Source organism: Lepidochelys olivacea (genome assembly GCF_965140295.1).
Source record: "Lepidochelys olivacea isolate rLepOli2 genome assembly, chromosome: 5".
Classification (NCBI taxonomy): Eukaryota; Metazoa; Chordata; order Testudines; family Cheloniidae; genus Lepidochelys; species Lepidochelys olivacea.
The window spans coordinates 35,261,496-35,278,716 of NC_140415.1; the positions used below are offsets into that span (position 1 = coordinate 35,261,496).

General features: G+C 47.9%; 1 protein-coding gene across 3 annotated transcripts; it reads right to left on the reverse strand.

Moving 5' to 3' along the window:
• Positions 1 to 5,990: 5,990 nt before the first annotated feature.
• On the reverse strand, positions 5,991 to 13,540 carry MCIDAS (multiciliate differentiation and DNA synthesis associated cell cycle protein). Of its 3 annotated transcripts, XM_084627779.1 has the most exons (6): positions 13,227 to 13,540; positions 12,305 to 12,390; positions 8,147 to 8,219; positions 7,487 to 7,695; positions 7,034 to 7,144; positions 5,991 to 6,772 (listed from the first exon to the last, which is right to left on the reverse strand). In XM_084627779.1, exons 1-6 carry the CDS (start codon positions 13,426 to 13,428, stop codon positions 6,320 to 6,322), a joined length of 1,134 nt encoding a protein of 377 aa, XP_084483905.1. In that variant the 5' UTR covers positions 13,429 to 13,540; the 3' UTR covers positions 5,991 to 6,319. The 3 variants fall into 3 exon arrangements, with proteins under 3 accessions (XP_084483905.1, XP_084483903.1, XP_084483904.1); XM_084627777.1 differs by having other exon boundaries at positions 5,991 to 7,144; XM_084627778.1 differs by lacking the exons at positions 12,305 to 12,390; positions 13,227 to 13,540 and adding an exon at positions 8,364 to 8,506 and having other exon boundaries at positions 5,991 to 7,144.
• Positions 13,541 to 17,221: the final 3,681 nt, after the last annotated feature.

The following is a 17,221-nucleotide window of genomic DNA, read 5'->3' on the forward strand; positions in this document are numbered from 1 at the left end:
GTCAACCTCCCCACATTCAAGTCCCAAAAGGAACTAAAGAAATGAATTTAATTAAATAACTTTATAAATCTTATGATAAAGAAACAAACAATAATCTAATTTTACAGCATAATATGACTGTTATAACTCACAGCCATTATCTTCACAGTTATACTTAAACATAAATAAAGAAAACAAATTAAAACCTGAACAGTTCAGTCCCCACAGAAACACAGTGAGAAGAAACTAAGAGTTCCCAAATGCTTAGGTTTAGTTCACCTTAGACCTGGGCTACACTGGGGGGGTGGGGGGTTGAACTAAGATACGTAACTTCAGCTATGCTATTCACGTAGCTGAAGTCGAAATATCTTAGTTCGACTTACCTGGCGGTCCTCATGGCGGCAAGTCAACCGCAGCGGCTCGCCCATCGACTCCGCTTACTCCTCCGGCCGAGGTGGAGTACCGGTGTCAATTCGGGGGTCGATTTATTGCGTCTAGACCAGATGCGATAAATCGATCCCCAATAGATTGATCGCTACCTGCCGATCCAGCGGGTAGTGAAGATGTACCCTAAGTCTCAGTTAGAGTCTTTGATCACCAAATCTATACAGTTTGCTGAGTCTAAAACAACCTCTTCCCTCCACTTGCTCATAGGAATCTTCAGTTGGAATCCGTGCAGATGCTTCCTCTGCTGAAATCACTGCTAGCCAGTCAGCTGACTGATTTACCAACCACTCAGTTAAGTCACAAGTGTATAGATTTAAAGAAAACCCGGCTGCAAAACACTTCTGAGTTAGGGACAACAGCCTGCTTTCTGCTCCTGGGCTCAGCTTCTCCCAACTCACACAGGAAACATGGCTCTTAGTAAAGCAGCTGCCCTGACTGCTTGCCCTCATGGAGTCTGACCTCAGCAACAGGGAACCTATTGGAGCAGACCCAAAACTACCACACCCAATTCCAGAAGCTTCTGGATGTGGAGTGCTAAATCTGCCTAGCAACAATGACCCAGACACAACTCACTCCTATCTCCCCCAAATGGGTCTCTTAAAGAGATATCTCCCTATTAGGCACATGGGTTACACCAGCACACTTCAGAGCTTGAAAGTGCAGTGATTCCCAGAACTGCAATGACATTTTTTAGATGTGCACTGACTTTATAGAAACATACTCTGGAGAGACCACACCTAGAATAATACACTCACTTCTTTAGTCCTATCTGGAATTTAGATAGATAGATTAGATAGTGATTGTATCTACATAGATGGCCAAGTCAAGCATGTTAGTCTAAGTATCTTCTAGCTGCTTCCCTCCTCCCCAGCTCCCCACTCACAGTTTGCTGTCTAGGGTTGGAGAAGTCCAATGTCAGTGATGTCTGGGCTGTAGCACCTGACCCAGCTGGAATGACTTAGGTAGGCTGCTGCTCTCTCTGCAGCTTCTCCCCAAGCTGCCACCACTCTGCACTCTCCATTGTCTCACGACTGCTGCTGTTCATCTTTTTAGAGAAAGATCAATGGTACCAAGCAGGGGCAGCTCGTCAGCCAGGCAAGTGAGGCAGAGCCTAACCAAGAATTCCCAAAAGCTACAAAATACATTGTACATATTCTTTTTTATTTAATTCATAAATATATACAGATTTGAGAACAAATGGTGATTTGATTAAAGTGTCACAACTCACTCTCTCTAGCACCAAAGCTCAACACCAGCAGAAACTTTGAAGAACACAGTGCTGCTGAGGCTGAAATCTTGGTATAGCTAAAGTGCCTCACAGAGCTGCCTTGGCAATTTACCATACCCAAGAGTTGCTTTATAGGGGCATCACTATGGTAATCACTGCTTGGTGAGGCTATGGCAGGATTGTAACAGGTAAGCCTGGGCTGCAGGGTGTTTGTAGGGGGCCAGGATGGAGCCTGCACCTTGCGCAGGCCCTGTGCATGCATACAAGGAGCCAACGATGGCAGCTCTACGGCCCACCTGCTGTTTCTTCACAATAAATAAAGTAAGTTTTTAATAGCTATTAAACTATACATTGGGTGGGGATAGGGCTAAAGATAACTATGTTATGGTTTGTACTTCACCTGTCAAAAGTCACCTGCCACCACTGGGATCAAGAACCCATAATAGAGTCCTCACCAGAAAGGTCCTCATCCCCAGCAAATAGAAGTTTTATCCTCTTTCTTTTAAACTTGTTCAGCCTCCCTTAACCACCTCTGCCTGACTGTAGTGTTGGTCAGGCTGACCACAGTCACCTGTGCTGTAGATCCTTTGCCCTTTCATATCCCAACAGGGTCACCTGAATTTTATTCCCCCTCAAATTCAACACGTATCTGTATTTTAAGCAAAATACCTCAAACCATCACACAAAACTGAAATGCAAATGAGGCTAGGCCCACCCTGTTCATTCCCCTTGCTCTCCAACAAGTGCTAGCAGAGGGGCTCCCTTGCCAGTGGAGCCCCTGCCCATCTGCAAATCTTAAGCAACTCTGTGCTGCTCCTTCTTGTCCCATTTCACCAATAATTAAAAACAATAGCGATCTCTCAATTCTGTGGGCCTTCAGGCCACTGGGCTTATGCTATCATTTTCAGTGTAGCACAAAATGAAGCATCCAAACAAAGGACTGCAGCATTTCACCCTGGGTTTACTCCTCCAGGCAAATTTAAATTCACTTGATGTTGCAGGTTAATTAATAAACAGGGCAATTTTAAAGAAAAAAATGGAAAAATCCACATTGACACCAATGCAAAATGTTTGTCTGAATGTGAGAAAAGACCCACTAATGGCTACAAACATCCATGCAGGAAAAAATATATTCCTACTTAATGCTGTTGATGCTATATCTGACAAGGAAACTTCCTAATATAGTGTCCAAGTTTCTGAAGATGCCATCCAAGAATAAACAGGAAAAGTAGGACAAGATAATCTTTTGCTCAAACAACAAAAATAAAATGAAAAAGATGAAGCTACTTCCTGGATGCATTCATAATAAACTTCTGACAGAGGGGCAAACTATTTAAAGCTCACTGAGAAAGAAATGACACCAATGTCCTAACACACATTGCAGAAGTTCAAAAATTCCTCTGCAGCCACCATCAACCTGATGGTTGGTTAATTTAAAAAAGAAAGTAGATGCATCAACTTCTCAGTGACTCGTGGTGCAACTCTCAGGGCCATTATGGACTAGATCCTGCCCTGTGCACCAGCACAGCCCAAAGGCCAATCTACCTGGACACAGGAGGATTCCCAACATATCTAGGAATCCTTGATGATGTAAACCCACTGTAATGACTTCTCAGCCACCCCCACCCCACATCCAGGTGCTGGTTGGGTTGGCTCCCTGATGCCTCAATGCCACACGCTGCCAGAATGGGCATGGGAGCGCTGCTGGCAGCTGGTATAGGTGAGAATTGCTCTCAAGCAGTTCCCATTTGTGCTAGGGTCTGGCCCAGTTCCTGGATAATCCCTGTATGGGATCAGAAGACAGAAAGGTGGCTTTAAAGTACCTGTGCAAACACATACCCCTGTAGATTTGTATCAAGTGCCCTTCAGCCACACCAGAGAATCAGGGCCTGATGATGCTACTGTCATAATCTTAGTGGGAATCTGGCTTGATCTAATTAACCGCAAAGACCTGGAACCACCAGAAGGACAACATGGAAAAATGATTCAGAGACCTGGGGAACTTTTCCATTAGACGGACAGCATGGCTGACCCCAAATAGGAAATTAATAGACTGAGCCCAAAACAGGGAAGCTGAGGGAAAGGAGTTGAGTTCCTGCCTTCTCTTGTAGCATTGCCAGTTGAAGACCTACACTTCTACTTTTAAACCTGTTTGAGAAGAAGACGATGTCACAATGCACTGTATCAGAATGGTAGGAGCAGGTGGAAATAAAGTCATGGAAGACAAAGCAGTTGAATTCAAAATATTGACAATGCTTAAAAGACCTTCACATCTGCCCAGCCATCTCATCACATTTGGACTGGTTTGATGGAAACTCTGTAACAAGTATTAAAAAACAAAATAAGTGGATAAAAGAGTATTGTTATCTCTGGGCCAATTCAAAAGAGCAATAAACATCACTTGCTTGTAGTCTGGGGAGTTTATTATTACATTGTTGTGTCTTATGTATAGAATTAAAAGCTTTTCATTTGGCCCTTCTTATCTTTTACGAATAAATATTGAGTATGAAATTATGTATTTACCTGGTATGCTTTGTGTTTATTTTAATAAAAACATGGAGGGAGGAGGCTGGAGATTTTGATGCAATTTGGTGTGTTTTATCAATGTATTCCCTGCTGAATTATGGTAACAGTGATGTCTAAACACATTGCAAACAGGTGTAGCAGATTCTGCCTCTGCTGCCCAAAGCAGAGCCATCACTGTTCCCAGTTCGGATGGCAAAGTGCTTCCCTTGAGGAGGGAACCGGATTGGAATTGTGCCAGCATTGAGTCCCCATAGTTCCAGAGGTGCCTGAAAAACCGCAGTACCCAAGACGCGATTAACCGTCCTAGGGTCACATTTGCGATTCCTTCGCATTAAATGCAGGAGACCACATCTACTCTAATTGTTAGGACAATGGTGTAGTTTGCAAAAACCACAGGTCTCTGGGTGCAAGATAGCAACTTTAGCGAGCAGTCTGCCACTCAGATCAGAGGAAGCATTGCTCACAGGAAACTGTACTGTCTGCAAGTCACACCTTCAGCATCGTGCTATGTATTTATAAAGTTCTGTCGGTGTGCATGGCCCTGTGCAACAGGTAGATACTGTAACCTATTCTGAGACGTTCCCGACTTTGAGCCTTTAAAATCTCAGCTAAGCCATGCTGGACAGGGACCAGTGAATGTGCAAAGGAGTCCCTGATTGTGATCTTCATTCTCTTATGTACCGTAGAAATGGAAACTTCTTATATGACAGATTAATTATAATGTTGTTCGGTTCACAAGCGAACCACACAACTTTCAACAGGTACCTGCAATTTAAAGGTATCAGTTCAACCTTTGACTTTGCTGTTTGCACTTCTCTTTACCAGACAGAATTCTCCTGCATGTTCGCAGGCAGGGTCTCTTTTTCCTAAGGCTTTATCAGAACAAGTTCCGGTAAGAAAGATCTTCTTCTTCTACTGTTATTGAACACGCTGTTATTTTTTCACAGACCAAAGTAAATGAACATGCCTGATGCAAAACCATGCTTACTTGACATTATTTTTAAAAATCCATTGTAATTTAATGTACAAAACCATTTAGTGCTCACAGTAGGTGTAAAAATACATTTACAATTGTATACAAGACAGTCTCTAAAATGTGACCTTGTAAACTTCCCGGATTTAAAATTCCAGTAATAGTGAAGTGTAGTATGCTAGTCTCTAAGGTGCCACAAGTACTCCTTTTCTTTTTCCAAGAGTGCGTGCATTTCCCAAGATGCTATCGATCATCATTATTTTATTACCTCACATTCCTTCTAACAAAACTGCTGCGAGAGAAACCAGGCAACATCTTTCTTTCAAAGATATCTCAAGAACAGTAATACTACTGCTAATAAACAATGTCTGTGAAGGGACACCAACAACCCGAAAGCCACGATGCTATGTGAAAATGGTCTACCTGTTCTACCACGATCACTAGAAGTGAGGGAAGTTGCTGCGGCATATGTCCCCCCCCCCCCCAGTTCGTTTGGGGTGTGTATTTGACTAGTTGTGTGTACAGTCAGTTTTGCTGTTTCCCCTTGTGTAGTTAGCTGGTGGCTGAAAAGACGCTCGTAACCATCAACAGGGGAGCAGAGAACCCCTTATTCACATTTGAATTTTTTTAAAAAAAAGTTTCAAGGCTCACACTATTTACAGGGTTTTAAAAAAATCCACATGGATAGTGTCCCTTTAAGTATCTAGCATAATGACAGGTTTCAGAGTAGCAGCCGTGTTAGTCTGTATCCGCAAAAGGAAAAAGAGGACTTGTGGCACCTTAGAGACTAACCAATTTATCTGAGCATGAGCTTTCCTGAGCTCCACCAAAGCTCATGCTCAAATAAATTGGTTAGCCTCTAAGGTGCCACAAGTCCTCTTTTTCTTTTTAAGTATCTAGAGTATCTCTCTGAACCTGCTCAAAAGTTGAAAGGGTCACAGCAATGGCTTCAAAAGAAAAAACACACCACAGCTGTATTGTGGTAAATGCTTCTTTTCCTTACCAAAAAAAAAAAGTGCTTCCAGTTTTTGCGACAGACAACGTCCTGTAAGTGGAAGTCACCTTGGGGGACAAGGGTCGGCGGAACAGTGCTAAGTTCAAGTACAGGCAGTGCGAAGTTTTCATGGGAGACCTTGGCCAGTGTAGTTAGCTGATCGTTTCCTGGCTCAGCTGGGAACCCATCTAAACTTGTAGCCCCCGGTGGCTGTCCTGATGGTGAAAGCATTTCCCTGCGGGAAAGCTAGTGTCCGGATCGTGCCGTGATCTGTGATGGAGGTCCTGAAAGACACACCTTCCTCCAGCTCGCTGTCACTCAGGTTCACCGCGCTGCGGCTGCTGCAAGTCTGCAGGCCGCTGAACGCCCCGTACATGTGAATAGCCTGGCCCTGGCTGCCCGGAGCTCGTGCTGCCTCCGCCTGCAGCCGCGGGCGCTTCGCCTCTCTGTGCTCATCGATAGCCTGCAGCGCCGCGTTACAGGTGTCTGAGATCTCCCGCAGGATTTCATCCACTTCTGCGCAGTCCTCCTGCCTGGCCGCGTACAGCTGCTCCAGGCTTCTCTTAGCTGAGCTCCTGGGAAGGAAAGCGTCGGCCCCCTCCTTGGACTGGTGGATCATCAGTTTCTGTGGGTAAAACAACATGCAACTGGCTGCTTTAAACCGATCGCTGTGGCTCCCACTGGGCGCATCGCGTGGACCGGGGAGGTGCAATACACCCGCGTGGGAGCTTAGCTTTGGCTCTGGCTCCGCGTTTCCGGCCTCAGGGCGCCCCCTGGGGGTCTCAGGGCTGCAAGCCTCGAGCAGTGAAAGGAATCGCTGCATGTCATTATCACTTTTGTACCCCGAGGACGGTGCTTTGGGAAAGAAACCTGGAGGAACACTTACATCGAGCACACAGGCCAGCTGCTTCGCCTGGCTAGCTAGCTCCTTCAGCTGCACGTTTCGTTCCTTCAGGGAAGTGATCTCTTCCTGCTTTTGGGTTAATGTCACGTGCAGCTGTTGAACGACAAGGTGTCAGTTTGAAATCAAACATTTCCTCTACCGTAGAAAGTCAGGTTACAGCTGGCACGCGTGCTCACACACGCTGTAGCGTGCACACACCGTACACAAACCGATTTAGCCTCTTTACTTTTGCAAACAGTATTGATCAGTAACTAGGGACCGTTCAGGAGACCACTTTGCTCAACAGAGCTAGCCAATGGTGCGCAATATGTGACATTGGGATTACTCCGCTATCGAGCCAGGACCAGTTAGTTTGGAAGGAATATAGGACGTAGGCAACCCCGTCTGAGTAATCTCTGCAATACCTGAGCAGGATGATTCGTTCTACCTTCATACCTGATTATTTTCCACCAGTGCATCCCCTAACGCTTTCTGGTTTTGGTCTGCCACATCTTTCCAGTACTGTTCCGCGGAGTTTTGCAAGTTCATGTGCGGAAGAGGATTGTTTTGTGACCGTTGAATATAAGGGCTAAAGGCTGATCCGTCGCCGAGAGGAAAAGTGAAGTCCGCCGTGTCCAGTGGAGGTGGCATTAAGGAGGATGGGTCTATGGAGGAAATCACAAGGGTGAGCTCATCATATCTCTTTACGCGTTCGCTGCTAGACCTGACACCGACACTCAAGTTCTTGCTGCTACTACAGTGAATCGTAAAGATCTGAACTGGTGTTTAATTCAGTCGTGTGAGTCTGGACACCCTAACGTACCACACCATTGGTATGCACCAAACACGCATATTTCGTTTGCATCTCCTTGGGGGGTTCCTTGGGGAACAACATTTAAAAAAACAATGTCAGTGCAAACTTTTCTTAACGAATGCTAGATTGGTGCATTCAGTTATGTAATGTCCAATGACTAAACTGATAGCAAATTAAACTGGTACCCAAAAAGGCAAAAGCACCTGAGGGGACCAAAATGCAATGTCTGAAGCTAGGGGACCATAGGCAGCCGGTGCTCTGTATGAATAAGTGTGTGAATATGCAATAAGAAAAGTACTTGCCACATATAAAACTATCGACAGCATCTCTGAACTCCTGGAAGTCGAACTCGGGTTCAGGTTGCAAGCAGTGGCTCTGAAACATGTAAAGGAAACATACAAGTTAATCAGTGCATTCAGATTCGCCAATCAGATCTGCCCACACACTAATGGCGGGTCTCCGGCGCTGCTTCGCTTCGCTTGCCGGTGTGCACACGCTCTGTTGTGCGCACTCACATACCTGGAACTCTAGCCCCCAAGCTGGACCCTGGAAAGGGCAAGCTTGTACTGCCATGGTCAGGGTAATGGCTGATGCGCAGCGCTTAGTGTCTCTACCAGTATAAAGGTGAATGTGGCAGGTGACTGGTAATTGGGAAACCTCTGATCCGTTAACCAGGTTAGAGGCTTTGGCCAACTCTGCCGAGTCCCTCGGATGCGGCCAACCCCGGTGGCACGCGTTGCTACAGCCTGCCTGCCCCGCGGCCCCCCATATAGGGTGCTTACTCTATTCTCATTGGTTAGCAACACGAGCCAACCATATTCGGCCAGCCTGGGCATTCCTCCAGAGTCAGTGAAAGATTAACCCGGGCGCTTCTGCTACAACAGCATTTCTCCCACACCTCGCTCTTAGATACTGTGCGCCCAGGCAGGTGTCTGTCCCCAGAGAGCCTCCTGCCTTCCTACGGATCGCTTCATTCCTTCACCGTTCTTCTCCTCTCTTCCACTCTCTCTCTCTCTCTCACTCTCTCTCTTTCTCCTGATTTTGGATGGATGGAGGAAAACGCACTTTCTTGTGCACCCCATATAGCATTCTGTCTGAACAGTACATCTGTGATCGTGGACAGAAGCACAGTGTGGACAAAGAGCATCCTGGCAAATAACAGTCCTTTAAAACATGAACTTAGCTTGTGTGCAATTGCACGCCGGTATTGACTACACCGAGGGGAAAGGAAATTGTGCAAAAAATGTGTACCGTAATTCAGCTCATGTTGTATGGAGAATTTCCCTACCGAGTGCTTTCAAAGGAAACTGTATGGCAGAGAGGATTGTGTGCAGTGTGGTTACACCTTTTTAAAATTTCTTCTTCCTACATTCAATCTGCCATCCATTTGTCAGCTCCACTACACAAAGGAAAGCTCCAGACACAACAAAAGCCCCACCTGTGTTCTCTGGCATCCTCCCTCTCAGATTCAGCTGGTACTGCAGAGGACACAGCTAGCTGTATATGTGTCTGTCATGTATGCATTTCCCATTTTTGTTTCAGATCTTATGTATTAATCTTTTAAACATGCAGCAGCCAGACTTCTAGCTAAAACAGAGCAACCAGGACATACCACTTTGCTCTCATTCTCAGATTCTGGATCCAGGTAAAGGTCCTCATCCTAATCTTTCAAGGCCTGAATGGGGTTGGGTCTAGCTATCTTTGAAGCCATCTCCCTTTCCATCACCCATCAGCTGTGATCAAGAGGGATGCTACTATTAATGAACCTCAGAGCCTAGCTTTATTGGTCTGGACACCAAAGTCATTGGGTGTATCATAAATACATAGAAAGACATGACCTAGGGACAAGATTCTTGTGGTAGGAGACCCTCCTTAGAAATGGAGATCAGGATGAAAGCAATATGTGTCACTTTTAAGGTGCAGTGCAAAAGTGTCTCTCTTTCAGCAAGCCTTGCCCCGACAATGAGGGCTGCAGAATAGCCCCGTTCACACAAGATACACAATAAAGAATAACCCCTCTCAAGAGAGCAACATAAGGAGGGAGAGATATAGTGGGCCTTGGATAGAAATTGTGCCCATTTTACAGATGGGGGAACTGAAACTCAGCAAGGGTAAGTGACCTGCAAAGAGATGTCTGTGTCACAGCTGGGAATGACAGACTAGAACTCAGATCTCCTGTCTCCTAGTGGTTCTGTACTATAACAACAGCATCACTCACCCTCAGTGAGCAAGCACTGCTTTCAATAACCCCTTTTCCTACATCTGTACCAGTTATCTTTTTCTGATCTCCCGCACTTTTGGAGTGAACCCCAGTAATTTTATCTTCATTTCAATCCCCCAAAAGGGAGTGTTTTGACAAGTAAAGGGGCAAAGCGCTATTGAGCCAAATGCCTATTCACACAGGCTCTGTAATTCAGCTCAGCTTGAAAAAAGTGCATGCTGCAAAACTTTTCAAATGGTGTAGCTAATGCAGGGAGCTTTGAAACAGTAGTGTAGGATTTTTCATTCATTTTATTAGTGCCTAGTAGATAGAGCACTGGACTGGGACTCAGGAGACCTAGGTTCTATTCCTTGCTTTGCTATTGGCCTGCTGGGTGACCTTGGGCAAATCACGTCCCTGCCCTGTGCCTCAGTTTCCCTATCTGTAAAATGGGGATAATGATACTGACCTCCTCTGTAACACACTCTGAGCTCTACTGATGAAAACTCCCTTAGAAGAGCTAGGTATGATTATATTATTCCAATAGCATCCAGAGGCCCCAATCACAATCAAATCCCCATTATGCTAGGAGTGGTACAAACATTGCAAGAGACACGGCCTCCCCCCACCCCGCACGACAATCATGTGAGGAAAGAGGTGGTGGCATAAACTAGCAGGGCTGAATGGCTTGGAGTAAACTTAAAAATAGAAACTCTAAGACAAATAAACAGATACAATAGAGAGTAGAGGTTCCTACTAGCCCTCCACCTACCCCTGTCTGTGGATTGCTTCCAAAATGCTAGGCAGTATTTGTTTTGATTTATACATTTCTTATCCCATTTCAGGAAGAGTCTCAGCTCAGCCTTAGGAGTGGCTGATTTCTGACCCTTTTGAAACCCAAGACTGTTCATCTACTGTTAGAGCAGGGGTTCTCAAACTGTAGATCGCAACCTCATTTTAATGGGGTCACCAAGGCTGGTGTTGGCCCTGAAGCCCAAGCCCCACCGCTCAGGGCTAAGGTCACATGGCCCCCACCCAGGGCAGAAGCCTTTGGGCTTCAGCTTTGCTTCTCCCGCCAGGGCAGTGGGGCTCGGGTGGGCTCGGACTTCAGGCCCTGTTGTGGGTTAGTGTAGTAATTTTTGTTGTCGAAGGGGGTCCCCACGCAATGAAGTTTGCGAACCGCTGTGTTAGAGGTTTCTGCCTTACTCTCTAGAGGGCCTGAATGGGCCAGATCCAACGCTCACTGGTGTCACTGGGAGTATTTCCACTGATTGCAACAGGCTTTGGAGTATGCTCCATACCCGCACCAGGATGAGTAAGAAAGAGGCCAATGTCTGTCTGTAGTAGCTAGCTGTTTCCAGAGCATAGGCACTGAGTGCCCCCTTCTCCAATTCCCGCACTGGGTCCTTTGTCTTCGTCACACAGCCTACAGCTGCTAGTCGTCCCTAAACCAACCCATCTGCTGCAACGGGAGAGGGTGGGGCAGAAGGGAGAGCCCGGGGATGAAGCAGAGCCTGGAGCCGGCAGCGTTCTATGAACCGTCAGCACCTGTTCCGAGCTGGAACCAGGGGGAAGAGGGTCCTGTCTGACTCTGGGTTTGCAAAGCAATAATCGCTTGATCCCTGTTGGCTTGTCCATAGGATCGCCTTGCTGCACGTGCAGAGCCTGCTGTTCGGGGCATGACTGACCTGCAGGTGATACTTCCAAACGGAATGCACAGCGAGCTCATTAAGCAGCTCCCCTCTCTTTGCAGCAGCCAGGGAATCAAGGACTCCTTGGGGTGCTTTGGGAAGATGGCTACGTCTTAACCTTTATGAACTACCCCAGAAGTCAGCAGGAGAATTGCCAAAGGGAGTTAAAGGGCAAGCACTTCAGCATATTCAGAGACTCATCCCCCGCTGGCACTGATATCTACCAGAATGCCAGGGCGGCTTGATCTTTTCTCAGCTGGAGTTTACAAACCCCACCCATCGCGCATTTCGGAACGGATTGGCTATAGCAAGTAGCAGTCCTAGCTACCTGCCCGTTCGTTTAAAGGCTGGTTAACCGCAGCTTGCCTGAGAAGAGCGAGGAAGGAGGTAAGAGAAGCGGCTCGAACGTGCGTGGAAATGCCTCTTCTTCCATTGCGAACGCCCGTGCTTCAGATGAAGTTGAGGAACAAGTGCATCTGAATTAACGCGGGGAGACTCAGAGACTGCCTCGTGGGGGGGTGTCCGGGGAGGCGAGAGGGTGTCAAATGGGGAGCGGAAGACTCAGTTACCTGCGGGGCAGCTGCAACACTAGAAGTCTCCTGCTGAAAGACCGAGGTGCAGTCTGCTAAATCTTGCCAGTCGATAGTAGCAAGTGCTGGGGTGGAGGGAAGAGAAACAGACATTTACAACAATGCTCATTGTAGGTGGCAAGTGCTGGGGGGGGGGGGAGAGAAACAGACATTTACAGCAATGCTCATTGTAGGTGGCAAGTGCTGGGGGGGGAGAGAAACAGACATTTACAGCAATGCTCGTTGGAGGTGGCAAGTGCTGGGGGGGAGAGAGAAACAGACATTTACAGCAATGCTCGTTGGAGGTGGCAAGTGCTGGGGGGGAGAGAGAAACAGACATTTACAATAATGCTCGTTGGAGGTGGCAAGTGCTGGGGGGGAGAGAGAAACAGACATTTACAATAATGCTCGTTGGAGGTGGCAAGTGCTGGGGGGGGAGAGAAACAGACATTTACAGCAATGCTCGTTGGAGGTGGCAAGTGCTGGGGGGGAGAGAGAAACAGACATTTACAATAATGCTCATTGTAGGTGGCAAGTGCTGGGGAGAGAGAGAAACAGACATTTACAATAATGCTCATTGTAGGTGGCAAGTGCTGGGGAGAGAGAGAAACAGACATTTACAGCAATGCTCGTTGGAGGTGGCAAGTGCTGGGGAGAGAGAGAAACAGACATTTACAGCAATGCTCGTTGGAGGTGGCAAGTGCTGAGGGGCGCGGGGGCGGGGGGGAGAGAAACCGACATTTACATCAATGCTCGTTGGAGGAGACAGGTGCAGGGGACAGCAGCAGCCCCTTCCACGCTCACTTTCCGCTCTTGCCCTGGTCCTTGCCCAGACGGGTGGCCAGAAGAGGCTAGGAGCAAGGCCGGGGACTCCTGCTTCCACACAAAGCGGGGAAGGGGTTTCGCAGTCCCCACAACTCACCGAGCTCTACCGTGGCGGGCGGCTGGTCACTGTGAACTGCCGCCGGAGCGGCGCTGGCAAAGCTCTTCCGCGGCGCGGGACCGTCTCCCAGGCGCACCTTCCTCTCGAGTCTGGCTGGCTTCTTGCCGAGCCGGCTGCCCAGGTCACCCACCCTGTTGGGACAGATGCTGTCAAAGGCTTTCCGGCCGCTGCGGTTCCGCATGGCGCAGGCTGGACCCGGGGCCTTAGCTTAGCTCTGGCTTTGGGGACCCAGCGGCTCTCTCCGCCCCGCTCTTTGCTGGCAGACCCGTCCGGCGCCCGGCCCAGCGGCTGCCCATGGCCGTTACCGGGCTGGTTTTGACACCGTTGGAGGGGCCCCGACCGGTCTCCAGGGCAGCGGGTCCAGGGGGAGCGGAGAGGGGGGGTGACTGGAGAGCGGGGGCGGGGCTGGCTGCGGAGTGAGCGCCAGAGGTGGCGCCTTCGCCTTGGCACAATCTGCGCCCTGCAGAGGCGCTAACAGTCAACCCGGCAACAGGGCATCGCCCGGGCCCTGCAGCAGCGGCCGCTTTGCGCCCTTGCAGCGCACATTGGCGCCGGCATCCAACCGGCTTAGCCCAGCCCCGGACCAGAACCTGTTCGGCTGGACTCTCGGGCTCCAGCGCGCCAGGGGTCCCCCGCCGTGCAGCAAAGAGCTGGGGAGTCACGGGCTAAGGGCTCAGAGAGCACGGTGAGGGGCGATACTCAGCGGGGCCATAGCTAGGGACCTCCCCGTGCAGGACGCCATCGTGCGAGAGGTGCCCTTATTAAAAACATGACTCTGACAAAAAGGGGGGGGGAAGATGTAACTACCCCAGAACCATGAACATCAGAGGTGAAACCTCGTTAGTTCCTCCAGACGATCCCTCTACCAAAGCAGGATACCCCCCTACATTACATTACTAGAGATTCCTTTAATTTAGAGAGTTTAAAGAGAAGACAGGTAGCAACTGTGTTTGTACAGGGCCTAGCACAATGGGGTCCTGGTCCATGACAGAGATTCCTAGAGATTACTAGTGCGTGGTCCGGAGGCATTTTAAAGCCAAGGCCCCTTGTCTCTATGCTTTGCATTGTCCCCCTCATGTAGATTGTATCTCCCTGACTGTTTGTTTGGTCTGCAGAGTGCTGTGTACCTACATGCTCGCGGTGGGAGTGCTAACCCTAATCACCAGTATCTGTAAAAGACGGTGTCTTCCGAAAGCTGTAGCGCAAACTTCAGCAATACCCCTGAGCGGGACACAGCCCTGTGCGCAAAGAGATCAGCACAACTAGCTGTAATGATGGCTAGGCATACGATGTCTTGCGAAACGCACAACCCAGACCCGCTAGCAGGTGGCTCACAGTTTAAAGAGAAGACAGGTAGCAACTGTGTTTGTACAGGGCCTAGCACAATGGGGTCCTGGTCCATGACAGAGATTCCTAGACCATATTATAATAATTAATAATGAATAACTAGTGCCCCCCCACAATGACCTACAGAATAGGAGAGGACCCTAGAAAAAAGCAGGCGGTGAGGTTTTTCAAACCACCTGTTACTTGAGAACACTGTACATTACAGTGAGAAATAAATGCAAACAAGTCTGTTTGGGTGTGTTAATATATGTTTTAAAATGACCCTGACACATTTAAATGCCTTGCACTCTCTACACAGGTGGTCTTTCTAGTCTCCTAACATTACAAGTGCATCAGGTAAGGGTGCCTTAAGAGACTGAAACATTTGGATCCCTCCTAGTAGCATTTTAGGTCCCTATCTAAAACTGTATCTGCAGGACTGCATTTCCAAAATCAAGCTATAGGTTTGTCTTTGCTGGGCCCTTTTTTTGTCCATTTATGCCTCAGTACATTCATGACATTTTAGGGTCGGGACCAATCAAAAACTAGGGTGACAGCAGAATCAAGAAGGTGAAACAACGATGTCTGAGGGTAATGTCTACACTGCAACGTAAACCCAGGGTTAGTGGGACATGAGTCAGCTGACCCTGGGTTAGAGAACCCAGAGCTTGAGCATCCACACTGATTAACCCTAAATTAAGATTTTTCTAACCCCAGGGTTTGAACCTGGGGCTCTGCTATGTACATTGCAGCACACAGACCTGAGTCAAACCAGCTGTAGCACAGGCTCCTTTGCACAATGTGGCCACTCTCAGCCTTTGACTGTGGTGCACTGTGGGAAAACTTGTCTGTCCAGGGTGCGGGTTTCGGGAAGTTTGAACAGCCCACCAACACAGCCTGCCAAGGAGTCATTTTGGTCTGCGTACTCCCAGCTACCAGAGGCAGTGACACAGAGGGAGGCACCTTTTCAAGAACATCTTTTGCTTGCTCAGCGCTTTCCCTCCTGTGTCAGGAAATGGGCAGAGCTTCCATGAGCGCTGGTGGACATTTTGAGGGCGTTTTCTGACCCACCTAAGGCACCTGACAGAGCTTATAATAAGAAAAGGAGGACTTGGGGCACCTTAGAGACTAACCAATTTAGTCTCTAAGGTGCCCCAAGTCCTCCTTTTCTTTTTGCGAATACAGACTAACACGGCTGTCACTCTGAAACCAGAGCTTATAATGGAGCAGGAGGAGGAGAACACAGGCATGGCAGACTTGAACTGGCTGATGCTGCTTATGACACGCCGTATAGCTGCTGATGCCCCTCTCCCATCCCCATAGACTGGAGCTTCTGATGCAAGGCCACAAACACAGATTGGTGGGATCACATAGTCATGCAGACCTGGGAAGATCAACAGAATTTTTGCAAGAAGAAAGCTACATTTCTGGAGCTTTGTGATCAGCATGCTGCTCCAACCCTACAGTGTAAAGATACATGTGCCTTACCTGTCCTGAAGCCGGTTGTTGTTGCTGTCTGAAAGCTGGCTACCCCAGACTGCAACAGGTCCACTGCAAACCAGTTTGGTGTGGGGAAGTCAACCGCGGGTAAAATGGTGCCAGATGATTCTGAGGCAATCGGACCTGTGATTTACCCCAAGGTGGCAGGCATAAAAGATATTCCTAAAGTAATTGCTGACTGTCAGAGAATGGGGTTTCCAAACTGCACCAGGGCCCTTGATGGGACTCGGGTGCCCATAGTTTGCCCTCCTCGACGAGCTCATGAGTACCTGCAAAGGGTAATACTCCATTGTTATACAAGCCCTTGTGGACCACAGAGGTCAGTTTATGAGTGTCGGTGTGAGATGCACTGGAAAAGTTCACAATGCAATTATTTTTTGCTGATCGGGCATCTACATCCATGGACAGGCTTGGACACTAGTCCCACCAAATGACATTGTCATAAATTGAGTTACTATCCCCACCATTATTCTTGGGAACCCTGCATTTCCCCTTTTGCCTTGGATTATCAAACAGTACCTTGATTTCAGAGGCCCTGACAAAAGACTGTTTAATTACACTCCCAGGCAGTGTAGAATGGTTGTTGAATGTGCTTTGGCAGATTGAAAGCCCATTGGAGATGTCTACAAACCCATTTAGATGGCAGTGTCATTAATACGGTCCACATCACTGTGTCCTGCTGTTCTTTTCACAATCTTTGTGGAGCCAGAAGTGAACCATTTCCCCCAATGGACCGATGGCAGCGAGAGGCTGCTGAATTGGTACCCCCAGCCAGAAGGTGCCCCTAGCATACCTGGAGCTGGACGCACCCAGGCAATAAGAGTCAGAGGTACTTTGTGCTCCCATATTATGGACTTGCACCGCCCAGGGAAAAAGGGGCAATAGTACCCCTATGAACGTACTTGTGGGGGGTTAGGATGGGGCTCATTCATTGTGCTACATCATCTAATTTTTCAGATGTGAAATATAAGCAAGATGATGCAAATGAATTTTTAATGGAAAAATAATACAATCATACATCATTATTTTCTACCGGTTGGTATTTTTTAAGACCTGTCATAGTTGTTAATTCTTTAGCAATTAATTTCCTCTGTGGAATATGTACAAAATCGGAAGGAAACAGACCATCATTGAACAGTGACAAAAAG

Coding starts and splice junctions, on each gene's coding strand:
- MCIDAS (XM_084627777.1), bottom strand. CDS start 13,428: ATGCGGAACCGCAGCGGCCGGAAAGCCTTTGACAGCATCTGTCCCAAC. Junction 12,391..13,226: donor GCCCGCCACGGTAGAGCTCG/GTGAGTTGTGGG, acceptor CCTCCACCCCAG/CACTTGCTACTATCGACTGG. Junction 8,220..12,304: donor GTGTTGCAGCTGCCCCGCAG/GTAACTGAGTCT, acceptor TACATGTTTCAG/AGCCACTGCTTGCAACCTGA.